The 24,998-nt window shown below is 42.1% G+C and overlaps 2 protein-coding genes and 1 long non-coding RNA gene across 3 annotated transcripts in view; 1 reads left to right on the top strand and 2 right to left on the bottom strand.

The window, feature by feature from the left end:
- Positions 1 to 2,391: 2,391 nt before the first annotated feature.
- On the bottom strand, positions 2,392 to 3,958 carry tcf15 (transcription factor 15). Its single transcript, XM_061778027.1, has 2 exons — positions 3,214 to 3,958; positions 2,392 to 2,707 (listed from the first exon to the last, which is right to left on the bottom strand). The coding sequence occupies exons 1-2, from the start codon at positions 3,679 to 3,681 to the stop codon at positions 2,651 to 2,653; spliced, it is 525 nt and encodes a 174-aa protein (XP_061634011.1). The 5' UTR covers positions 3,682 to 3,958; the 3' UTR covers positions 2,392 to 2,650.
- Positions 3,959 to 14,372: 10,414 nt separating this feature from the next.
- On the bottom strand, positions 14,373 to 16,478 carry srxn1 (sulfiredoxin 1 homolog (S. cerevisiae)). The gene is made up of 2 exons (XM_061776839.1): positions 16,191 to 16,478; positions 14,373 to 15,338 (listed from the first exon to the last, which is right to left on the bottom strand). The coding sequence occupies exons 1-2, from the start codon at positions 16,416 to 16,418 to the stop codon at positions 15,129 to 15,131; spliced, it is 438 nt and encodes a 145-aa protein (XP_061632823.1). The 5' UTR covers positions 16,419 to 16,478; the 3' UTR covers positions 14,373 to 15,128.
- Positions 16,479 to 21,201: 4,723 nt separating this feature from the next.
- The window catches only part of LOC133477799 (uncharacterized), a 54,300-nt gene continuing 50,503 nt past the window's right edge, over positions 21,202 to 24,998 (top strand). The window contains exon 1 of the long non-coding RNA XR_009788479.1: positions 21,202 to 21,509. This is a non-coding gene — a long non-coding RNA (uncharacterized LOC133477799). The remainder of the gene's footprint in view (positions 21,510 to 24,998) is intronic.

The following is a 24,998-nucleotide window of genomic DNA, read 5'->3' as shown; positions in this document are numbered from 1 at the left end:
TCAGAGCATGAACATCAAATAAAATGAAAAGTAATCATATATGGGAGTGGACACACACACCTGCCACCATTTCAATTTGTCATTGTCCAAAAACCATCAGAACACACACTGCGCCCCACAGAAACATGATTTGCTTCATTGGCTGCAATAACTTCATGAAGAAGCTGTTTGCTGAACAGACTTACTGATTGCGTGTGCAACACCGTAGGGATAGTGCTACTTTTGCCATATCCACTGAAAAAAAACAGTAGAAAGATCTGCGACTTACCACAAGGTGTTTTCTCGAGTTAGAAGTGGGCTGAAATAGACACGTTTGGGCCGTCACTATTGAAAAGCTGCAAGATAAGGCTGTTTTTTTTCCCCCAAAATGAGCCATTTGGATTGGCTCGCGAAGGCTACGTACATATAGTCATGTGGCGGCCTTGTGTCCTCCGATTGGTGAATTGCAGTCAAATGACATTGGCGATCCCGCTTGATCGGCGCAACGGGCACCCTTTGCGGAAGTCGAAGATGGAGTCTAATAATAGATGCGCACACGCAAGAATGAATCAATGAAAGTAGCGAACGGCATGTCGATCGTTGGAACGGAGTCAAAGTATCGATCCTTCTTCACAGTAAAAGTAAAAGGTGCGGTGCATTTAAGGTACTCTGACAAGTACAATTTATGGCAAATGGCATTTACTTGAGTAAATGGAATCATCTCTGAGTATACCATGCCATGTACCTGTAAAGTGCCCCCCTCCCAACAAAAAATCCCCCACCCCCAAATAGAATAGACAGAATTGTATCCAAAATGTTCAAATGTAGTCGCCCTCAGATGGCCCTCAGATGGCTACAGCATTCGGTAGCAATGCTAAAATGAAGGGACTGTGTACATACAGTAACTACATTTATACGTCACAGATATCTGCCAAGGAAAATGGAGCGCTGTCTTTATGCTTGTTTGCTAGTTAGCAGACTACGTTCCATTGTGCTGAAATTCATGCCAAAGTGCACAGTGGAACCTGAACACTGCACAGGGGTTTTTGTGACGAATCCGACGAAAACCAAATTGTATGAAATCAAAAGCATTCGTTCTCATAGGAAATCATGGAAATCCAATTAAGCCCTTCCAGACCACCCACAAATATGAACAGCAATAAATACTTTATCAAGAATAACTCGAGCTTTTCATCCAGAAAACTGTGTGAAATAAATATGCATGATGAAGTGGATACATCAACATTTAATATTACTTGTACCTCTATGGATGACATTTGGAAGATGGATGGCAAGGAGGGAGGGGAGAGTGAGGAGAAAAGTTTTTGGGGGGGGAAATTCTATCATCTTCCTTGGCTCTTTTTCATCAAATGGCTGGCATAACAAGCCTCCACTTGGACATGTTAGGGCAATATGGGCGTAATATCCTGGCACAAGTCAGGCCTTCAAATCAAAAGCAAGCCGGCCGGTATAATCATTGAAAAGAAAAATGGATTCCGGGAAATGAATGGGCAGGTCACGTGACGATTTGTACAAAAACCGGGAGAAAATGTGCACACACACAAAAAAAAAAATATATATATATAGATAACGGCATCATTCTGAAATGAGGGCATATGCAAATCGAGCCGCTATTGTGATGTGTTCTCCCTCGGCTCAAGATTTGGACTTTCACGTAGTCCTGCTTTACTATTTACTACGTGTCCTACTCTTGACCGGTTTACTGTCTAAATGCGTGCTGTGTAAAAGGTCATCAAAACAACAACGCTAGTGGTGGCCTATGGATTTTGTACAGCGCAGCATTTCAACAGTGTACATTCGTAGCTCTAATGTTGCCAGAAGAACTTTTTTTTTATTTACGTTCGGCTTGAACCAAACACATTCCACAAATGAAACACAAAGTAACACTATTTTTGTGTCACTTGCTTCCCTTGCGTGAAAACAGGCTTTCACTTCTGACCTCTGACCCCATCGCTCCCTGTCCGTCGGGCCCACGGCGGTGATTTATCCCTCTGGCATACCAACAGCTGTGTTTGGGGGTTCCGAGCGGAGCGCGGGCTACTATTTGCCGTGACTAATCGATAGCAGACTTCGACAAAAAAACACCAATCGTGAGATTGAGAAGGAAGAAAAACACGCTGGAAAGCGCACGCTTTTGCTGGGCTTCTTACTCGCTACTCGTTCACGAGCCCACGTGTGAGATTTGCTTTTTTGTGGGGAAAACACACACACACACACACAAAACTAAACTAAACTAAACTAAACTAAACTAAACCATGCAATGTGACTGGAAAAAAATCATGACAAAATTCAAGTTAAAACACTCATGAAATTCAAGAAAAGAAGTTACCATCATGGACACAAGCTCAGCGTTTGGCTTCTCTAGAGTTGAATACAAATCAATCATCAGAATTGAAGGAAAGATTTTTGATAAAATAAACTTTATTACATTTGTTTGCAAAACAAGCATAAACGCTCATACGTCTCAAACAAATGCACAGCATTTGTGAGGGGCTTATGCTTACATTTCTCGGTCAAGTATAAATACTGTAGTCTGTCGGATGCAGCGTCTGCGTGCGTGCGTGCGTGCGTGCGTGCGTCGCTCTGAGTCTTCCCTGAGAATGTCTTTTGAGGCTTTTCAGGTTGCTGACCCCTCCGCCGGTCAGTTCAATCAGCGTCTCAGTCGCAGCGGGCCCACTCTGCGCATCTTCAGACACTCGCTGCTGTCCTTTATTGGAGAAGAAACACAGTCGCTCGAAATCAGGAAGAAAAGTCATTTTCACTCTGCTGACCCGTGGCTCTTGCTTATATTTGTCCAGAAGAGCCTTTTTTTGGGGGAAAACTAGGGTCACAGTAAAATAATAAATATATATATCTATAATAGCATGTTATTAATATGTGCTCATATATTATCGGGTGCTATTTAGCACCCATTTTTAGTGGTCGGATGGTGAACCAACCATTATCCAATAGATTGAAATAGCACCAAACGGTCGAATATTCCAATGTGAACGGGCCGGATTCAACAACCGAGAGGGTGGCGAGTGGCCCTCGGACCATACTTGGCCACCGCTATGCATGCATGCACGTGTGTCAAGATGTGTATTTGATGAAATTGTAGTGTCACTTCTCAAGCGAGAAGGCAAATAATGGCGTCTGCGCGCTTTTGAGCGCACATTTACGCATGCGGCGTTTCGTTGGCGGAGTCTAGGGTTAGGCTTAGAATTGACTGACCCCTTTTTTCTTCTGGTTGCTCAAGCAGAAAGTGCAGATGGTCCTGGGCCGCTTGCCGCCCTTCTCTCCAGCCTGCGCGTGGACCGCGTCGAGGCACGGCTGTCCATCCGCGCAGGCGTCCCCGAGCAGGAGCACGTTGGCCAAGTGGGAAATGTAGCTGGAGGCCAGGCGCAGCGTTTCGATCTTGGAGAGCTTCCTGTCCACCGGCTCGGTGGGGATGAGGGTCCTGAGGGCCGCGAAGGCGCTGTTGACGCTCTGGGTCCGGCCGCGCTCCCTGGCGTTGGCCGCGCTGCGCTGCTGCTTCATCGCCGTCGCGGCGGACTCGCCCTCCGCTCGACGCGCGGCCCTCGCTCGCTTCACGCCGCCGCAATAGAGCCGCTCCGAGCCGTCGTCGCTCTCGCTGCGGTTGTCGTCGTCCTCGGACGTGACGCCCAGGTCGGGATAGAAGCGCAGCGTGGCAAACGTCATCGCTCGACTCGAGTCCCGGATCCTCTGCTTCTGCGGAACAGTGGCGCTACATGTCAACACGCGGCTCTACATGGCTACACGTGGAACTTCGGGAAGGGCGACTCGGGCTGGGTTCACTTTATTGCTGTGGCCCGCGTGAGGGCTCGCCTGTGACGCGTCGGCAGGAACGATACTGGGATGTCGATACGCCAACGCCGCCGTCGAGACACGTGATCGGACACTGATTTTTCACACCGGCCAATCGCAACGCATATTATATTATATTATATTATACTGTATTGTATTGTATTGTATTGTATTATATTATATTATATTATATTATATTATATTATATTATATTATATTATATTGTATTGTATTGTATTATATTATATTATATTATATTATACTGTATTGTATTGTATTATATTATATTATATTATATTATATTATATTATATTATATTGTATTGTATTGTATTATATTATATTATATTGTATTGTATTGTATTGTATTATATTATATTATACTATATTGTATTGTATTGTATTATATTATATTATATTATATTGTATTGTATTATATTATATTATATTATATTATATTATATTATATTATATAGTATTGTATTGTATTGTATTATATTATATTATATTATATTATACTATATTGTATTGTATTATATTATATTATATTATATTATATTATACTATATTGTATTGTATTGTATTATATTATATTATACTATATTGTATTGTATTGTATTATATTATATTATATTATATTGTATTGTATTATACTATATTATATTACATTATATTATATTATACTGTACTGTATTGTATTGTATTGTATTATATTATATTATATTATATTATATTATATTATACTATATTGTATTATATTATATTGTATTGTATTATATTATATTATATTATATTATATTATATTATACTATATTGTATTGTATTGTATTATATTATATTATATTATATTATATTATACTATATTATATTGTATTGTATTATATTATATTATATTATATTATATTATACTATATTGTATTATATTATATTATATTATATTATATTATATTATACTATATTGTATTGTATTATATTATATTATATTATATTATATTATATTGTATTATATTGTATTATATTATATTATACTATTGTATTGTATTATATTATATTATATTATATTATATTATATTATATTATATTATATTATACTATATTGTATTATATTATATTATATTATATTATATTATACTATATTGTATTGTATTGTATTATATTATATTATATTATATTATATTATATTATACTATATTGTATTATATTATATTATATTATACTATATTGTATTGTATTGCATTATATTATATTATATTATATTATATTATACTATATTGTATTGTATTATATTATATTATATTATATTATACTATATTGTATTGTATTGTATTATATTATATTATATTATATTATATTATATTATATTATATTATATTATTAAGTGGTAGAAAATGGATGGATGGATGGACGGACTATATTATCTGCCAAATCTGCCTCAAAGTTCTGAGGACCGGGGTTCGAATCCGGCATGCGTGGCAGATCGTTTGAAGACTCTGAATTGCCCGTAGGTGTGAATGTGAGTGTGCACGATTGTTTGTTTCTACGTGCCCTGCGATTGGCTGGCGACCAGTTCAGGGTGTATAGCCCGAAGATAGCTGGGATAGGCTTCGGCAGAAAATGGATGGATGGATATGATATGATTTCTATTTTTACATAACTGCACTTTGAAGCATTGGGAGGATTGATACGGAAATGATATCAGCATCAATACACAGGAGAAAATATTGACAACTAAAATGTATCCATCCATTTTCTGCTTATCCCCAATCGGGTGGCGGGCGTGCTGGCGTCTACACCCTGAACCGGTCGCCGGCCCATCGCAGGGCGCACATAGAAACAAACAACCATTCGCACTCACATTCACACCTACAGACAACTCAGAGTCTTCAATGAAGCGACCACGCATGTTTTGGGGGGAATGTGGGAGGAAATCCGAGCACCCGCAGAAAACCCACACAGGCACGGGCGGGCGGGGACAACCTGCAAACTCCTCCCAGGAAGGCCGGATTTGAACCCGGGTCCTCAGAACTGTGAGGCAGATCATAATATACTGTGTTATTTATCATGTTCACATATTTTTACATTACTAGTACACAGGGTGTGTTCACTTGGAAAAGGTCGTTTGAATTGACTTCATTTGAAAATGTACATCGGTTGCGCACGGTGTTTCTTTTCTTATTTTTCATTGTTCATTCATGTTCACTCATTCATCTCCCGTTCCGCTTATCCTCGAAGTCAGAAACGAAGGACTTTTGTTGCGTCGCCGCACACCCACGCTTCATGAGAGGTGCAGACACTCGTGTAGATCAAGTCGAAGTTCCGTTTCGACTGCTTCACTTCAACGAAAGTACAATTCTGCAAACTCTGAAATGTACATAAAGTTACAAAAAACAAAGTCAGCAAAATATTCCACTTTTTAGTACAATACTATGGTGCCCCGCCCCCACACACATGACGTGGGGGGTGGGGGTAGATGATTCCGTTGTGGTCACAACATATAGTCTACCGTGAATGCTAAATACTAGATTGTGACTCCAAAATAGTGAGGTAGCTGTGGTTCCATAGTGTACACTTGGGTAAACAAAAAGAAAAGAAAAGTGCATCTTCTTTAGCAACGGTAAGGTGGGGCCTAAGACAATGGACGGGGCGAGTCGGATTGAATTCGATTGAGATACAAAGATATTCCCAAATGTCTGGCATTGCAGGCTATCGATGAGAGCAGAACATGAAGTTATAACATTCATATTTGAAATGCAACTTGTGGGGAAGGTGCGCTCCATTTGATTAGCCTGATATCCAAGTTGTTCATGGGAATGAGATCAAAAACCCGCAGGTTAGAATTGTAGCCATTAGGATATATGTATATGTAGGCACTATTATGTATTTGGTGTATATTTGGTGTATTTTTCCTGTCATGTCTGGGGCTCCATACAATACATTGCACTTGTGCGCCAGTGTCTGAAGTCAACAGAATGTTAAGAAGCAAATGAATACATTTCTTGTGTTTGTATTTTTCAATGATTTGATGGGCGGCGAGGAGCTACAATGCTACAGCAGGACTCCATAAAAGTACTTTTTTCTTCATCAGGCCAAACGATGTTGTCTTCAAACAAATACAAATACGACAGATAAATGGATACAAAATGAATTGGCTGCAGCATGATGATGTTGCAGGACTTCAATTAGTTCTGCTCATCTGTGTCAATTAAGTCAGACATTCATTGATGCACAAACTTTCTGTCAACAGTTAATGGCAACTTGCTTCATTTGTTTGCAAGTAATTTGTTCATTTTAGAAAAACTAATATTGACTTTAATGTCTTCTCATGGGCAGAGGACATTTGCATGTTAAGGTCAATAAGTAGTTGTAAAGTCAAACCAAAGTTCAACAGGAAACTCTCTAGTTTGTGTATTCAGTTCTACATGGAAAATCCAATTGAAATTTGCCAAATGGCCAATTCAGATTGTATTTTGTTGACATTTCAAGAAATCTTAATTGCCAAAAGGAGGTAGGTACACGTTCATACAGAATGTCTTTCCGGATTTCAAAGAACAAAAAGTTCCGCGACTAGTCGATTTTGTAGGTGACCTGGGAGTGTGTTATTTTGGTGAATTTACACAGGTTTACGATCTCATGTTGGTTTGATACAGTATGTTTATGCACATTACAAAGACAGTCTATTCCCAAATACTTACAGCGATCAACCTTGAATTTTCTTTGAAGATTTCAAAAGGTCATCGTTCAACTTTCCAGCTCCCATTCTAAGGCCAAATGAAGTTTTGTGACCTTACGCAAGCTGCAGGTCTCACAGAAGGAGAAAGTTAAGTGTGAGTAAACAAACAGTGAACAGATGATCCTGGAATGGCCTGGCTGTGTTTACTTGCTTGCCCCAGGTGCAAAAAGAAAACAACAAAGTGGCAAAGGGATGATTTAGTGTCATGGTGTCTCTTCTGAGACCTTTAAGAGGATTCAAACTGCAAGTGTGCTGGGGTGAAAATGAGAATTTGATGGAGTTCCACCACAGTCAATTCAAAAATAAACCTCTGGACTGAGGTCGAACACCATCCATTGTGGGAAATTGGACGATCTCTGATTTATTCCAACTTAGAAAGTTGTTTTCCAGACGGAATAAATGAATGAATCGATTTCAGGGACAAATTTGCCCCATTATTACAAGTGTAGAAATAAGTAACTCCTTCACTGCCATGGACGTTTATATTCGTCAACTTTGATTTGATTGCCACTAACAAATATATTCATCAAATATGTTTTCAAGGATGATGCAATTCATGCAGTGAATGACGAACAGCACGTAAAAAAGCCACTGACAATCAACTCAAGTTATGCGGTGAGTCACTGTCACTCATGGTGCTTTTCTACGTTATATATCTGTTAAAAAAAAAAAAGACTATTTTGCACTCAGATTGTCCTCAGTCTTGTTTTTGCTGCTTACAAATTTGAGGTGTCACAAAAGCAACAAATCTTAGAGTCTGCTGGACATGTTTCTTTTCCCTAAAAGCTAATTTTCTCCACTTTCTGGGCAGAAATGGGTGTTTTTGTTGTTACAGCTGATCACTGCAGAAACGATAAAGCGAGAAACGAACTTTTTGGGGGGAGTGAAAAAAAATTGTATCTTTTGGTAGCTTTGGTGCTTGTTTTTCCACAGAACACAATATTCTGTGGGTCAATCAAAAGTCACTAAAATACTGTCTTTGTTATCACCAATACTGTTCTGTGGTAGCATCACAAAAGAGGCAAAGAAAAAGCAAAAAAAAAAAGGCTGGCGGCGGTGTTACTCCTGTTGATACTGACTGAGGTGAAGTCTCACGAGAGACGCAAAGGTTTCCAACGATGGTGCTTTGACCATTTGGTTTTGTGCAAAAATCAGAGGTACAAAAGCAACTTTAGGTGAATTCTGAATCGTTTGGTACTCAACATTCCAACATTATTCTTTTGGGCAAAGTTGTTAACGTTGCATCAAGTTTCAGTGTGAATTCTAAGTGTGCCAGATTTGGATCGTTTTTTGGAGTTTGCTAAGCCTCAAAGTGAAGACAGGCAAGTTGTATAAGACTACCTTTTCAAAGGAGCCGTGAATGCTTATGGCGCTTATTTGAAGGACGTAGATCCATTTATCTCAGTGATGAGGACGTAGCTGCTTGGGTTCGCCACCCACCGAGTCCTTATTGATGATCTGTCTGAGCCACGGAACAAAGAGGAACATGTTCTCGAGCATTGTAAATTCCATCCTGCACTGGCTTGACTTCTTGTTCCCGCAGAAAGTTCACCGTTGTGCACAGGCCGTTCGCTGGTGTTGAGCAACACTTTTTGCATTGTTCGAGCATTGCAGAGGAACCGTGCACGGGTGTTGTCTTAGCCCAGTCACTCCCCTGCTGATGACACGTTTGCCTCATGTCATAGCCAAGGCAGCTGCTTATTATGGCATTCCATTGAATCCCAATCCTGCTACTGTAAATACTGAAGAGTCGTAACTACACAACAAATCCATGAAATCATTTAGTTGTATCTAAAAAAACAGGTACACACACAGTCCTAGAATATCTCCCACTGTATGTTACTCTGACTTTATTTCTCTTTACTTAACCCCGAGCGGGGTTCATCCTCCATTTTGCAGAGCATAGTTGTTGTCATATGTGTTTGCCTTAAACGGCTGACATGGCTCCTAATCCAACTGCCAGGAAGTTCAAATGTTAGCCTGGTAAAGTAGTATCGGCGCAGTAGTTTCGGAGCTCTTTTCCGAGTACGAGTACAACAGACGTACAGTACAGAGACTGGTATCAGTGCGCCCCTCATTGAGTCACCGTGCAGTGACACCCTATGTAGAAGCAACATCATCGTCTTTGAACGGAACAAAACGTTATTGTCGTGCACTGATTTACTGCGGATCAATGACGACAGTGATTTCTCTCATTGGTCAATCGTGCTCATTTGCCTGGAGAAACCGCTGCAGAGATGCTCAAGTTTGGCGAATATTTCCACGGCAAGTTGACCTCGGATGAGAGACGATGCACACACTGGTCACCTGTTAGTCGCTGGACTGCAAACCTGTGTTGTTTTTGTGGCTGTTTGATACCACAACAGCCTTTTGGAGACGAGCGAGACTTAACGAAACCTGGTCTCAAATGGAAAACTGATTGCAATGTCATCTCTATTGAAATACTGAAAAAAATTTTTTTTTTTAAATCCAAACCAAAAGTGACTTTACTCTGGTAGGAGGAGGAGTTATTACTTCCCCCCGAAAATACATGACTTTTCAGCGTGCCACTGAAAGAAAAGAAAATATTGAATTTCCTCTTACTCTGAAAAAGTTGTGCTCCCAATTCCCCACCATTTCCCTCCGATGCGTGCAATTTGGGATTTTGGGGAATTTACAGTATGATTGTTCGCTGACTAGCTGCACGTTGTTCCAATAGCAATTCGGGACTCCGGATGAGATAGCGAGGTCACCGTATCTCCCAGGAGTATGTCTTGCCTCAGACAGAAACTTTATGAAGATGAGCAGTTCTGTTAGCATGTGTGCTTGCTTGTGTGTGCATTCCATGCTGATTTACTGCAATGGGGAACCTATAAATAGAGACCTTTTACAGGCTTGAAGCGTGAAATACTGGTGAATGTATATTTCACTGTCACAGAGGCCAATACTCATGCACAACGTGTGTCTGAGCGCTGGAGTCACACATCAGCACAGCAAATCTGGCACAAATTACACGCCAGCAGTTGGTTTCAGTTCCGGATAGGAAGTAGAGAGAAATCATTTTGCACTCCTACACCTAAAACAAACCTCCCATAGTGGAACTAACCAGTGAGAACCAGCATTTTTGCCAATTGCGGGGGTCGGTTTTTCTTTTTAAAGTGAGGGCGGGCAGACTTGGAATTGACAATAATATCAATGAGGTATTCATTGAAATCTTTTGCTACAATTCAGCATATCTGTAGCTTCATAATTATCAACTGACAAACAGTAAACATAATACAGACACAGTCCTGCCGCAATCAGCAAATATCTGCAACTGAAATACGCTTCCTTGAAAAATGTTCATGATTGCCTTTATGAACTCATCCCTGCCAGCTATTTTCAAAGCTGGAAGTCCCCCGTACTGCCAGCCGTTTAAGAGCAACGCTGCCCTGTCTGTACTGGTGTCTGTGTGACATAACAGTTTTGTTGAAGATTTGATTTCACATACAAGCTGGACGAGCCGCTCTTTCATGCCTACCCATTGAAAAATGTACTTGATGTACAACCCCAATTCCAATGAAGTTGGGACGTTGTGCTAAACATAAATCAAAAGAGAATACAATGATTTGCAAATCATGTTCCACCTATATTGAATTGAATACACTACAAAGACAAGATATTGACTCTTCAAACTGATCAACTTGATTGTTTTGAGCAAATAATCATCACTTTAGCATGTGATGGCTGCAACACGTTCCAAACAAGCTGGGACAGGCTCACGTTTACCGCTGTGTTTGTGACATCACCTTTTCTTCGAACAACATTCAATAAACATTTGGGAACTGAGGACACTCACCGTTGAAGCTTTGTAGGTGGAATTCTTTCCCATTCTTGCTTGATGTACAGCTTATGCTGTTCAACAGTCCGGGGTCTCCGTTGTCGTATTTTCCGCTTCATAATGTCTCAATGGGAGACAGCTCTGGACTGCAGGCAGGCCAGTCTAGTACCCGCACTCTTTTACTATGAAGCCACGCTATGCTAACACGTGCAGAATGTGGTTTGGCATTGTCTTGCTGAAATAAGCATGAAAAAGACGTTGCTTGGATGGCAGCATATGTTTCTCCAAAACCTGTATGTACCTTTCAGCATTTATGGTGCCTTCACGGATGTGTAAGTTCCCCATGCCATTGGCAATAACACAGCCCCATACCATCACAGTTGCTGGCTTTTGAAATTTGCGTCCATAACAGTCCGGATGGTTCTTTTCCTCTTTGGCCCGGAGGACACGACGTCCACAATTTCCAAAAAACTATTTGAAATGTGGGCTCGTCGGACCACAGAACACTTTTCCACTTTGCATCGGTCCATCTTAGTTGAGCTCGGGCCCAGAGAAGCCGGCGGCGTTTCTGGGTGTTGTTGCTAAATGGCTTTTGCTTTGCATAGTCAAGTTTCAAGTTGCACTTAACAGATGTAGCGCCAAACTGTATTTATTGGTTTTCTGAAGTGTTCCTGGGCCCATGTGATGATGTCCTTTACACATTGATGTCGTTTTTTGATGCAGTGCCGTCCGAGCGATCGAAGGTCACGGGCATTCAATGTTGGTTTTCGGCCTTGCCGCTTCCATGCAGTGATTTCTGCAGATTCTCTGAACCTTTTGATGAGGTTGATATTATGGACCGTAGATGATGAAATCCCTCGATTCCTTGCAATTGTACGTTGAGGAACATTGTCCTTAAGCTGTTGGACTATTTTCTCCCGCACTTGTTGACAAAGAGGTGAACCTCGCCCCATCTTTGCTCGTGAATGACTGAGCAATTCAGGGAAGCTCCTTTTCTAGCCAATCGGTGGCACCCACCTGTTCCCAATGAGCCTGTTCACCTGTGGGATGTTCCAAACACGTGTTTGATGAGCATTCCTCAACTTTCTCCGTCTTTTTTGCCACCCACCTGTCCCAGCTTTTTTGGAACGTGTTGCAGCCATCAAATTCTAAGTTCATGATTATTTGCTAAAAACAATCCAGTTTATCAGTTTGAACATTAAATATCTGGTCTTTGTAGTGTATCCAATGAAATATAGGTTGAACATGATTTGCAAATCATTGTATTCTGTTTTGATTTATGTTTAACACAACGTCCCAACTTCATTGGAATCGAGGTTGTATATATGTATATAAACGGCTGGATTTCCATCCATCCATCCATTTTCTTTACCGCTTCTCCTCACTCGGGTCGCGGGCGTGCCGGAGCCTATCCCAGCCGTCATCGGGCAGGAGGCGGGGTACACCCTGAACTGGTTGCCAGCCAATCGCAGGGCACATAGAAACAAACAAACAACCATTTGCACTCACAGTCACACCTACGGGCAATTTAGAGTCTTTAATCAACCTACCACGCACGTTTTTGGGATATGTGAGGAAACCGGATTGCCCGCAGGAAACCCACCCAGCCACGGGGAGAACTTGCAAACTCCACACAGGCCCCAGAACTGTGAGGCAGATGTGGTAACCAGTAGGCCGGCTGGATTTCAGTTGACAAATATAAAACGTACACGCTAGTGAACAAGCTGATAGTTTAAACTGTAAATACACCACAAATGATGATCCCAAAACAATATAATATCATTGAAAACTCGGTTTCAACAATTGCCTGAATAATAGTGATAATTGAGTTCCAGAGAAATACATGACGACGCTATGTAACTTTGACTAACAACTGAGGCTAAATTTAGCTTAGCTAAGCTGACTCATTCAAGAAGAACAATGTGAAAGTGGAAGTGGAGTGGCTAAATCAAATATTTTAGAGCTCTGAACAACTTTTTTCCCCATCTGTAGTAATGCTGTAGGGGAAAATCAGATACAGCACACAAACACACACACATTCTATAATTTTATATATATATATATGTATGAAAACGGTATCTCAATTTTTCATCCTTAAAAATCCCCTTGATACATTTAAATCGTCAAATATCAAACCCACAGAGCCTCGCATGCAAACTCCTCCCCAAAAGCAACAGGTGCAATGTTTTGTTTTTTTTCTTTTTTAATGCCGGCCGGTGTTGCGTGTCAAAAGGCCTTTGAGGATTTGGTTACTTCCAGACAGTGAGAGCCACAGGAAGGAAATCTTCTCACACGTGACACACACACACACACACACACAAGGGAAAATACAGAGTCCTTTTGGGTTTGGTCTCCCTTCACTTCCACAGCGGCCACAAAGGGAGCTCATCAAGGCTGCTGACGTATAGGAAAGCTCTCGTCCGTGCATAACAACCTGCCATGTACAGAACCTTCATGATTTTCTCAACAACACGGAAGCAAGGAGTTGCTCTTGCTGTACTGTAAAAAAGAACAACTTTTTGAATTTACCCAATAAACTTGGGGTAACAATTGGCAGCCCTTTCAATTGGGTAAATTGAAACCACATATTTTGGGTGAAAAATACCTGAATTGTCTTCTTTGTGTTCCTCAACATCCATGTTTATTTCACTGATGTAGTACTGAATGGCCGGCATGGCGGGCGACTGGTTAGCACATCTGCCTCACAGTTCTGGGGATCGGGGTTCAAATGCCAGCCCCACCTGCTGGGATAGGCTCCAGCACGCCCGCGACCCTAGTGAGGAGAAGCGGCTCCGAAAATGGATGGATGGATGGATGGCTATATTTGCCACTCTACAAAATGGTTTGTTACAGTCTGCCAGTCTGGATAGCGGTGCCTGTAGCGCAGTGTGCGTTTGAGAACAGCGTCATTTAACGATGTTGTTGTTATGAAAATGAATTTGTATTTCTACTCAATAAAACACCCAAGCTTCGTGGGGGGAGGAGTCCTGTCAATGAGCATGAATGATTGCAGCAATAATTGCAAATTAAATGCATATCAAATTCCACAAATAAGCATTTATTTATGAATTAACAGGAAGTGTCCTCAAAAGGTTCCATGTGTCAGATTTGGGGATTTTAAATATTAAAGTAACACATTTAAACAAGATGTGACGTGACGTTACTGTACGTGGGACTATTTCTGACAAATCTTCAGTGACAGACAACATTTTGAGTTACAACACAAAGAAAATCAGAGGAAGGATGAATGAAATGAATTTGATGAGTAAATAGTACACAGAATATATATTTGTGTGCCATTCTAGTATGAGAGTATACAATTAAAAAAATGGCATTACTACAAACTGTAGTACATAACTAATAAATACTCATCAATATTTTAAAAAGCAACAAATTCTTTGGCGTATGCGACGTGGGCTCTCCTGCATGGAAAATCATCTAAACAGTAATGCAAAAGTAAGAATCCCCCAATTTACGAAAACTGACATTTACGTGGCATAAACTCCTTCATTCGATCCAATAAACACCTGTCAGACATGAACAAACATGAACAACCTCTAAAACACTGTACCAGGATTAATGTCCACAGATGACTACCTATGTCACCATTGATATGCTACCTGTCTATGACTTTCAACAACAGTGTAGAGAAAATGGAATAGTTCCCTGCTGAACTTCCTTTGACACACTTCGATTATCTGCGTTTGATATATGTCGCCCCCTGATGGATGACTATCTGCTATGCATCATCAAAAAGTCCCCGACTCGCAGGTTACTCCATACGAGCCCTTGGTCACCGCAGATCAGGGGTTGAGGCCCCCAGGTACGTTCTGAGGTCTGAGGTGTTTGATTTCGTGATCTTGGCGGGGATTGTCTGCATTTTCAACCTCTGGTAGGCAGCAAAGCGATGACAGCCTCCAAATGAGTAGAAATCATTTCCCCCTTCTCTGCCTTTGATCCAGACCACATCGATTGGAGGAACAACGTGGACGTCTGCTCCGGCCTGGATGGAATTGCCAGTATAGGTTTTAAATAAAGCAATACAAAACATGCATGCTTTATCCGGCAGCATTTGAAAGACGAGCAACAGAAAGAACATTTGAGCTGCATTTATTTTGTTCAGACGCATGCTCAGCAATAGGATCATTTCGGACTATTACGAAGAGCGAAATTGGGGCTCATTTTGGCTTTGTGATTTAAGACTGCTGCGTATTAAGTCAGCCTATTAGTATTGGTCAACCTAAGGGCGAGATCTTTCGCTTTTACGTGTTACGAAATTACTAATCGGGACAAGCGGTATAGAAAATGGATGGATGGTATGGAGGACTTGAATTTTTAGACAGAAAAACAAAAGGGATATGTGCTACCACAATGTGCTACCAGTGTGTGTAACTTTATAATATAATTAACTATGTACACAAATGCAGTGGTGGGAAGAGATGAAATAAAAATACTTAGTTACCGTACTGAGGTAGATCCTGTCAGAATTTCTCTTGCAGTAAAGCCGTGCCCTGTTGTTGTTGTTTGTTTGTTTGTTTTAAAGTGCAAGTTACTTAAGCTTATAAAAGGGGAAATATTTAGTGTGCAGAGTAGTTAGCTGTTGTTGTTGTTATCAAAAGGGACAGAAACAATTAATTTTGACTTCTGTACTTCACTACATTTCGGGGTACTGCAAACTTGTACTTAGGTAAAGGAGGAGAATCAATACGTCTACTTTTACCACAGCCTATTTTATTTTATAGTACAGTACAGTACAGTACTTGGGCGCCTCTGCACAGATGGAAGAATACCAACAACGCGTGTCAAGTTTGAATCCTTGCAAGGAAAGCACACTAACTTTCAACTTGTAATGTACCTTTATTGTATTGACGAGGCTCTGGACTTTCTGCTCGTCCAGAACAGGAGGAAACGGCCGGATGATGACGTCATTCGGAACGTCGTTCACTTCCTGTAGTCGTTTGGAGTGAATCGACCCGCTCTCGTCCGTTTTTACGTTGCCCTGGGTGGTCATCGTCGACTGCTTTATGCGCCAGAAAACAGACTGGGTCACAAGCGTTCTGTTGCAGCGCCACAAACGGAACATAATGGCCCAAACTTCAGCCTGCTACTTCCGCGATGCGTTTCGGGGGGCGTGGAATCATTGATGGTGTTTTCTGATTGGCTGTTCTCACTGTCAATCGCGATACTGTTTCCGCTGAGCTGTTACTGTGTTTTAAGGTCAGATTTTGGGCTTTTGTGAGCAAAATCAGTTTTGTGGTCGTAGTTGTCAGCAAGAATTGCGAATTAAATGTATTTTGTGGCTTTAAAAAGATAAAAGTGGTCAATCCATTAATTAAATAAATGTCTCGGCCTGTGTTGAGAAAATAGATTTTGCCACTGCCAATTTTTCAAGCTAGCTTGAAAAAAAACTGGACGTTTTTTTTCATGTTGTACAGTACCATTAAACTTAACTTGAACGTTTATTGTAAAACAATATACAGTACTGTATTTACATTTTACTGTCCTTTATAAAATTACACTTTTTCAGTGAAATTATCAAAATGGTCTGTTTTAAACCTTTAGGAAACAGCCATTTCATGTGGATCATCTCACAATTCCGGACACAATGTTATGCTTGTCAGGCACGGGGGGAGGTGCCATTGACCGGGAACCCAGTCTATGCCGTACCTGGCCTCTCACCCAAAGTTAGCTGGGATAGGCTCCAACTCACCTGTGGCCCTAATGAGAATATGCAGTATTAAAAAAAATGGATGGAGCGATGCAAAAAAAAAAAACAGCCATTTTATTTTGGTAGTTAGACAAGGGTGCCTCTTAGAAATTCACGCCAGCAATTATTCTGAATCGTAAAGCGCCACAAGCCCTCCATCCTGTAACTTCTCTTTTAATGAGGTCGTGTAGACTGTTGCATGATAGAGGCGTACTGCTTCAAAGTGCTTAACTTCGTACTGTACTGTTCTATATTTGCCGAGATTTCAAAGAGCCATGCCTTGCTGTGGTTACAAACACAGGACATCTGGGCTTGCAGCTTTACGCAGGTAAATCTTCAAAAATCTTGTTTCCAGCATATAGCTAACCCTTCTTCTAAGAGACAAGACAATTCAAAATGATTTATTGGACAGAAGAGGCAGGTCATTGTACTGAATTATTACAAATACTTTCAACTACAATGGTAGGAACCATTTTTGACAATTAATTGGTCACACTGAAATAACTTCCAACATGGAGCTCTTTAACTAGTCAGTAATCATTAACTGTGCTATCTGTGCATTACACAGTATATCTTAGTATTATGAAACTGTGCAAAATACATAATGTATCGGTGCAGCTATAATATACCAACAATCCTGTGATAATTTCCATCAAATATTCTAGCGTTCTTCCGTTTAAAAGAGCTGTGAGTTGGAGTCAGTGATTGTATGCCATAGAAAGACTGTGGAGTGTGCAGCTGGCTGCATGCAGACACATTGTAAATATGTATGGTGACATTTTACCCCACGGCATTCACTATTTTATCCAGCATCAAATTTGCTTCATTTTCTGTCAGAACGTATCATGCACCTTCCCCGCCAAAATAAGCAGCATCACATGCAAAAGAAGAGACCCTGTCAATCCAACGCATATAGACAAGTAAATCATCCGAGTCCCACTACACTCTGTACGACCCTCTGCTGTCAAAGCGGAGATGTGTTCTTCCTGCTAACATCTCTCAATGACTTCCATCCATCCATCCATTTTCTGAGCCGCTTCTCCTCACTAGGGTCGCGGGCGTGCTGGAGCCTATCCCAGCTGTCATCGGGCAGGAGGCGGGGTACACCCTGAACTGGTTGCCAGCCAATTGCAGGGCACATAGAAACTAACAACCATTCGCACTCACAGTCATGCCTACGGGCAATTTAGAGTCTCCAATTAATGCATGTTTTTGGGATGTGGGAGGAAACCGGAGTGCCCGGAGAAAACCCACGCAGGCACGGGGAGAACATGCAAACTCCACACAGGCGGGGACGGGGATTGAACCCCGCACCTCAGAACTGTGAGGCTGACGCTCTAACCAGTCGGCCACCGTGCCGCCACTCAATGACTTCAGTTGAGTTAGTCACACAGGTGCAGCTCCAGGTCACGCAAGAACACTTCTCACATAATGATTTGCTGTTAATATTAGATTGTAGGTCCTCGCGGGATTGTCACACTTAGAGCAGCTGGAGAAAATTACCTGCCAGAAACCTGCTATATTTATTTATACCCCCACCTTCCTCTTCTTTTACATGCTGACATGCTTTTAAAGTGATCACGTCTCTGACGCTGACTCGGGATTGATGATTGTATCTGAAATCACGGCAGTGTTGAGCAAAAGTTATGCCGATATTGTCATCCAAGGCGAGGCCCATTTTTTGAACGATTTGGATTGTTTTCTTCCCTGTCTCTGGCTAGACATGCCCACGTGAAATAATTTTCTCGACGACAGCCTCTCCGTCTGGAATGGGACCTCTGCTATAATGATCTTACTCGCCTTGAAGTAAATTCACTGTAGGCCTTAGCACAGGGAAAGAAAAAAAAAAGTAGGTAGCAGTATTACAAATTATGGTGCAATGTTTTTCCCAACAGCTGAGTCTTGAACAACTACAAGCGAGTGATTTTATACACGAGGTGTGTCAGAAATGACCCAGAACTGATGTCACAAACGATATATTTCAAATCCAAGCTACAAAATTTCCCCTTGGAAGTAATCCCCCAGGAGTCTAACGCATCCTTTTCTGCCACGCCTTTGTGCGCTCCTGGAAGGATTCTCTGAGATCCTCCACACCTCTGTCGTCACAACCATCTTGATGTCCTCCACGTTTTCAAAATGGGTCCCCTTGATGTCCACCTTGAGCGTGGGAAAGAGGGAAAAAAAATCACCTGGAGCCAGTTTGGGTGTCCAGTAGGGAGTTTGCTCTAGCACAGCAATGTTCTTCTCGGTTAAGGACTTTGCCGCATGCTCAGGGCAAAGTTTTTCTGCTACGACTGTCACCTCCGCTTGCATACTGAACCAAGCAAACGAAATCAATACAAGTGCTGGATCTACCAACATGGTGTGCTCGCAAGACTCATGTGGCTTCTCACCTTATATGAGTTGCTCCTATCAACTGTTGATTAAATGGAGAGGAAGTTCTACAAGCACCTTGGAAGATGGATGGTATAGCCCTGAGCTTTCTATCTGAGGTGCGCTACATAAGGTCGAGCTAGCTCTAGATTCCCTGTCATCAGTGGTGAGGATTTTAAAGTTGCCAAGTGCAGGCTGTCCCTGACATGTAGGGACTCTCAAGACCAACTCACCAGCAAAGCAGGAGCCACATGAAGATCTCGTCGGAAGTGAAGAATTAATGCAGGCATAATTTCCTTTCAGGCCCAAAGACCTCATCGGAAACTCTTACACTGGAAGACAGGGTCTACTAGGTACAGTACATTTCTAGCAGTGGTCAAATTCCACCCCTAGGCTGAACAGATCCATAATCAACTCTGAAATCTTGAGGATTAAGGAAGATGAGCAAAATCCATCGAGCTTGCAATTTAAGGCATCTGAAGCAGATGGAATTTCCCGCAAAAGCTCTATCACACGTCGTGAACTGTGGCGGCTCGAGCCTTTCTATATATCCTTTCTACTCCGAGCAGTGTATGATGCCTTACCTACCCCTGCCAATTTCCACAGGTGATGGATGAGGGAGAACCTGCTGTGCAGGTTGTGTGGGGGTAAAGGTAGAGTGGTTCCCATTCTGTCAGGTTGTGAGATATATAGGTGGTGCCACAAGAAGGTGTTAGCAGTGTTCGCAGACAACCTGCGGCTAGAAACAACCAGTCAAAGCAAGACAACTGCTGAGCATCATCACCTTTGTGAAAATGTCATCCACAGCCAAGCCAGGCAGAATCTCCTGCAGTCAACCCAGGGAAGGAAACTCAACTTCCCAGGAGCAGTATCGTCCAAAACTCTAAAGCTTGACATCATCATGTGGTCACCAGAGGGAGAGAAAATATTCGTTATGAAGTTGACAATGCCATGGGACGGGGGGGCTGTGAAGAAGCTGCACAGAGAAAAAAGGCAACTTGTCCAAGACTGCCCGGACAAGGGGTGGACAACATGGCTGACGGTGGTGGAAATTAGATCTCGATGATTCCCTGCTCAATCTACGTGGAATCTAGTGACAAAGGTTGGCACTTGACAGGGCACTTGAGGAAAGCAGCTGTTTGTAGTCTGGGAAAAACATCAGAGAGAGGCTCGTGTTGCCTCCAGCACAAGAGAGGATGCAAGCTGGAAAGCCGGAGGAGAGGGCCAGTGAACTGGCCAGTCACACGGCTGAGCCACCAACTGAAGAGTCCTGCTGCTAGGGATAGGGATGGAAACACCCAATGAAGGTTGGCGACCATGTTATGACCTCTCTTCCAGGAGGCCAAGGCTTCCGTCATTATAGAAAAGTGACAGTGATCTTTGTGGAATTAAAACAAAAACAAAAAAAATAGATTAAGCACTTCAAACAACTCTTAAATCCTCCATAACAAATAAATCCAGTAAAACAATGTATGACTTAGGTACATGAACTATTCTCCTGCACACACCGCTCACGGATAATGTTCCAACAGCGCTAATAGAATTGAGTTGTGACGTTTGAAACGTCGACTTGGAGAACCCCTCGGAATTTGGGCCCGTACGAGGTTCTTGGTGGATATTTTTAACTGACGGCAATGACGTCATTGATCGGCTCCGCAAAAGACATTCCCTCCGCGTCTCCGTGTCTCCAGTATATTTGAATCCAAAAGCGAGTTTATTTTTAGCCTTGTCACGTGTCTTTTGACGTAGTACTGTCAATAGCTGACGGTCAATGAAATTATTTTAAAAAACAAAAAAAAACATGTCGGCGGTGTGGGACAGGCAACACGTAATGCCCGGATCAAACTACAAGACAAATTTGCTCTTTCACGATTGCACTGTCAGACGACTGCCATAAAATCTTGTATTCCGATTCCACCGCATCCCGTTTTTTACAATCATTGGGCTTTATGTCAAATGCGACCAGATACACTCGTTACCGTGGCGACGACAACAAGCAGAGTGGAGCGCGCCGACCGTATTCTAAGGACAACGTGTGTTGTTGGTCACCGGCGCTCAGGACAGGAGAGGACGTTGGTTCAAGGCTTGCTTGAGGTATGTTCACGTACTTTGAATACGATACGGCTCACAAGCAGGCAATCAAATGTGATGTAGCCTAGCAAGCTACCGCTAGCACGAACGGTTGGACGTAAACATGCCGCCGTTCTGTCGAATCGTGCTCTAAAGTTTCGGTGCGGGTGAAGTCATTTAATTAAAAATAGAATCATTTAATTACAGTAAGTTAGCAGCCATTATTTCTGTTAAGTAATGTTGGTTTGACCTGACACGATCGGACGAGAGCCGTGATTTCCAACCTTTTGATTTCTGGAGCCGAGGCACATATTTTATTGTCAATTGAAAAATCTCACGGCACACCAACAAACAAAAATGTCACAAAAAGTGGAGACATCAATGACTTTATGTACTTCCTGCCATCTCATAGAAGACCATTCATTTGTTCTATCTGTCATTATGCCTCACTGCCATAAATAGAGGAAAAGAGATCCATTATTTATTGTAAATAGAATTTTTTGAGCCATTAAGTACACAAGTATATACAGGAAATGAACAGGTCATTTAAATAGACACATTCCTCCATCTTGTGATCGGTTATCGTTTTTTTTAAAAATCGGTGATCGATGGTGTAAAGCCTACTGTACAGCGGTTATTCTCAAAGTGACACTATTGGTCCACTTGCTCCTTCTAGTGGTGTGTGAAAGAATAACTGAATCAAATGTCCAAACTGTGCATATTGTTACAGTGGCTTGAACTTTTTATTTTTTTTTTTAGTCCAGTACAGTTCAGTTGTATTTGACTTTTAAATACAGTTGCATTTCATGTTTTAGACTTGTTTGTTTTCAAACTCTTATTGAAGAATACATTTGATATATTTGTTTTACGGATTCAATCTCCGCTTCATTTTTGATAATTATTTAGGTCGACTACGCTACTGTATTTTAATATTGGTTCATGATGGCGGAAGGGCTGTCAAAAACCATTTGAGAACCGCCATTACTCACAGGACAGTTATGTCATAATTGCAAAGATAAAGATAGGCCAATGTTGATGTGATCAATTCTTCTAATTCTTGGTTATACAACGGTATGTCTCGGATGATTTAGTGTATTGGAAATGCCACTGCCTCAAAATGTTCCTATTAATTGAGCAAATATGAAAAGCTCAAACGTGTTCTTCTAAGCTAGCTCAGTTTCTTTCTTTGTTCTCGATGAAGGGGGAGGGACGCTATTTAAGGCGTGCCCCCCTTGACTTTTGATGACAACTTGGATATCTTAGATGCATAAAAATGCAATTCCGACGCCACTTCAAAAAGTGAAGCATACGGATGAGGTGGACCCCGTGCCAACAGAGAGATGAGGAAACAGATGGGTTTTCCACCAACAGCGCAAACATCAAGATTGATGTGAGTTAAAGAGCTTGGCAGTCTCACTTGATGAAACACTGAGGAATGGAGGTTTTAATGAGCAGCTCTCCTGCGATGCACAACGTGCCGCAGACTAGCTGGCCACTTCCGGCTGCTCGGGCTCAGGAGCCAACCCGCACGCCCCAGATATTCGTCAGAATGCAGGAGAATCTTTGCATTTTGTTGCATTTCACCGCTACACAAAAGGTCCGCCTTCCTTCCTGTACAATGAGCCAACTGGAGCAAATGGTAACTGTTTTGGGGCCTTGTTGTTTAAGCTGCCACTCGTCAAATGTCCCGCCAACAGATGGCATCGCGTCTACACAAAGGGTCGGCATCGGGGGACTTTCGCCACTTTAAGGAGCGTTAAATGAAGTAATGATCGTTGTTACATGGATGACACGCTTCTTGTCGTCTCCTCTGGGAAGAAGGAGATCGCGCCGGTTACAAGGGAGCCATTTGAGGCAACCATTTGCGAGCCTTCCTTACATTCAATTCAGTCGTGTCCACTTCGACAATTTGGCTCTGACTTGTTTTATTAGACAACTAGGCGTCTACAGGTCTGTGTAGTGATCTGATCATCTGTTTTGATATCCTATTACCAAAAATACAGTATGTATTTGAAATTACTGTGTACACCGTTCAAAGGTTTGGTTGGGGTCACTCGGGGTCCTTATTTTTCGAAGGAATAGCACTCGTGTATATAATATGCAGTCTATACAGTCCGTATAGGAGGTGTGTCAGAAAATATTTCCAACTACAACCCACAAGTTTTCCACCTTCACCGTGAGCCAGATGATCAAGTAGCACGTCTCCGAGGAGATGCTGCTTTATTCAGCGCGCAAGAAGAGGTGAGCGTTTCAGCAGGACAATTTGAACCGAACACTGCCGTGCTGGAGCATCCTCCCTACTCACCTGACCTGCTTCTTTGGGATTGATTTCCTCTTTCCCAAGCTCAGGGGGGCCCGTTTTGAAGACGTGGCCGCCAACAAGATGGCCATGATGACAGTCCTTCCAGGAGTGCATGAAGGCGTGGCAGAGATGACTTCGGAGGTGAAAAGTTGGAGTTCGGATTGGAAATGTATCTTTTGTGGCACCGGTCCGAGAATTTCCCCGAGTTACCTTATTAGGTACATCCGTGGCATGTTTTTTGTCTCTTCCGGTTTGAGTACAGTGGGCTTTAGATGATGTATAGCATTAAGAATCGGTTGTATTTGAACAGAGGAAATGATGTCGTATTTTAGTTTGAGAGTAAATGATGATGATGATGATTTCTCTCAAAGCATCCACGGGCCAGTATCCTGGAAGTGTGACTGCAGCGCGCTCCATTTTGCAGGTTGCTTTCAATAATTGACTTGCTATGCTCAGCGCGTGCGCGGCAGGCAGCCGGAGGCTGTTTTTGTTGACGTGCTCGCCTCCTCGCCTGTCTCGCGGCGCTGATGAGCTCATAGCTGCTCCTGTGCAGGCGCATGTTGCTCACCCAAATGTGATGTCATTGGATTCCACGAGTCCATTTTACAGGCTGTCGCTATGTAATGAAAGCAGTTCTTTACTCGTGTCGTGTCATAAAACGTGATCAGGTGCAACATGTGGCAGGGGGAAGTTTTTTCAGCTGTTGGAATTGGCAACTTCTTGTTGTTTCTGTATTTGAAGCGACACTAATGCAGTCACTTGACTTTAAGAGCAGGAGACAGACAGTGGGCACAATATTCATTGAACAGCCTCGCTTCTTTTCCACATGGAGTGTGCAGCTACGTGGCTTGCCGTTGCTCGGCCCGCTGTCTCGCTACACTGCAGTTGAGCTGCTAGAGGACACTGAAGGACACGAGCGACTCAATTCAAGTGTTGTGCATTCCCTGGAACCCAATCAAGAAAAGCCCCAGAATAATAATAATCCCCGTCTGCGGTCATGATTCATTTTTATTTTGTTCCCTATTTTCCCCCGGCTTTGGAGTCACTCAGAAAGAGTCGTTGCAGCATAAAATCAATGTTCCATTAAAAAATTAATGACCAGGAAGAGCTTAAAGCAGATGCTCTGGCTTTTCATAATGTAGACGTCTCAGGAGCTCTTATTCAAAGCGTCATCAGGCCCCGCTCGCTACCCACTTTCAACAATAGGTTGT

Source organism: Phyllopteryx taeniolatus, chromosome 1, assembly GCF_024500385.1.
Source record: "Phyllopteryx taeniolatus isolate TA_2022b chromosome 1, UOR_Ptae_1.2, whole genome shotgun sequence".
NCBI classification, from domain to species: domain Eukaryota; kingdom Metazoa; phylum Chordata; class Actinopteri; order Syngnathiformes; family Syngnathidae; genus Phyllopteryx; species Phyllopteryx taeniolatus.
The sequence above is the reverse complement of the archived record's forward strand: the minus strand, read 5'-3'. Positions and strand labels throughout refer to the sequence as shown.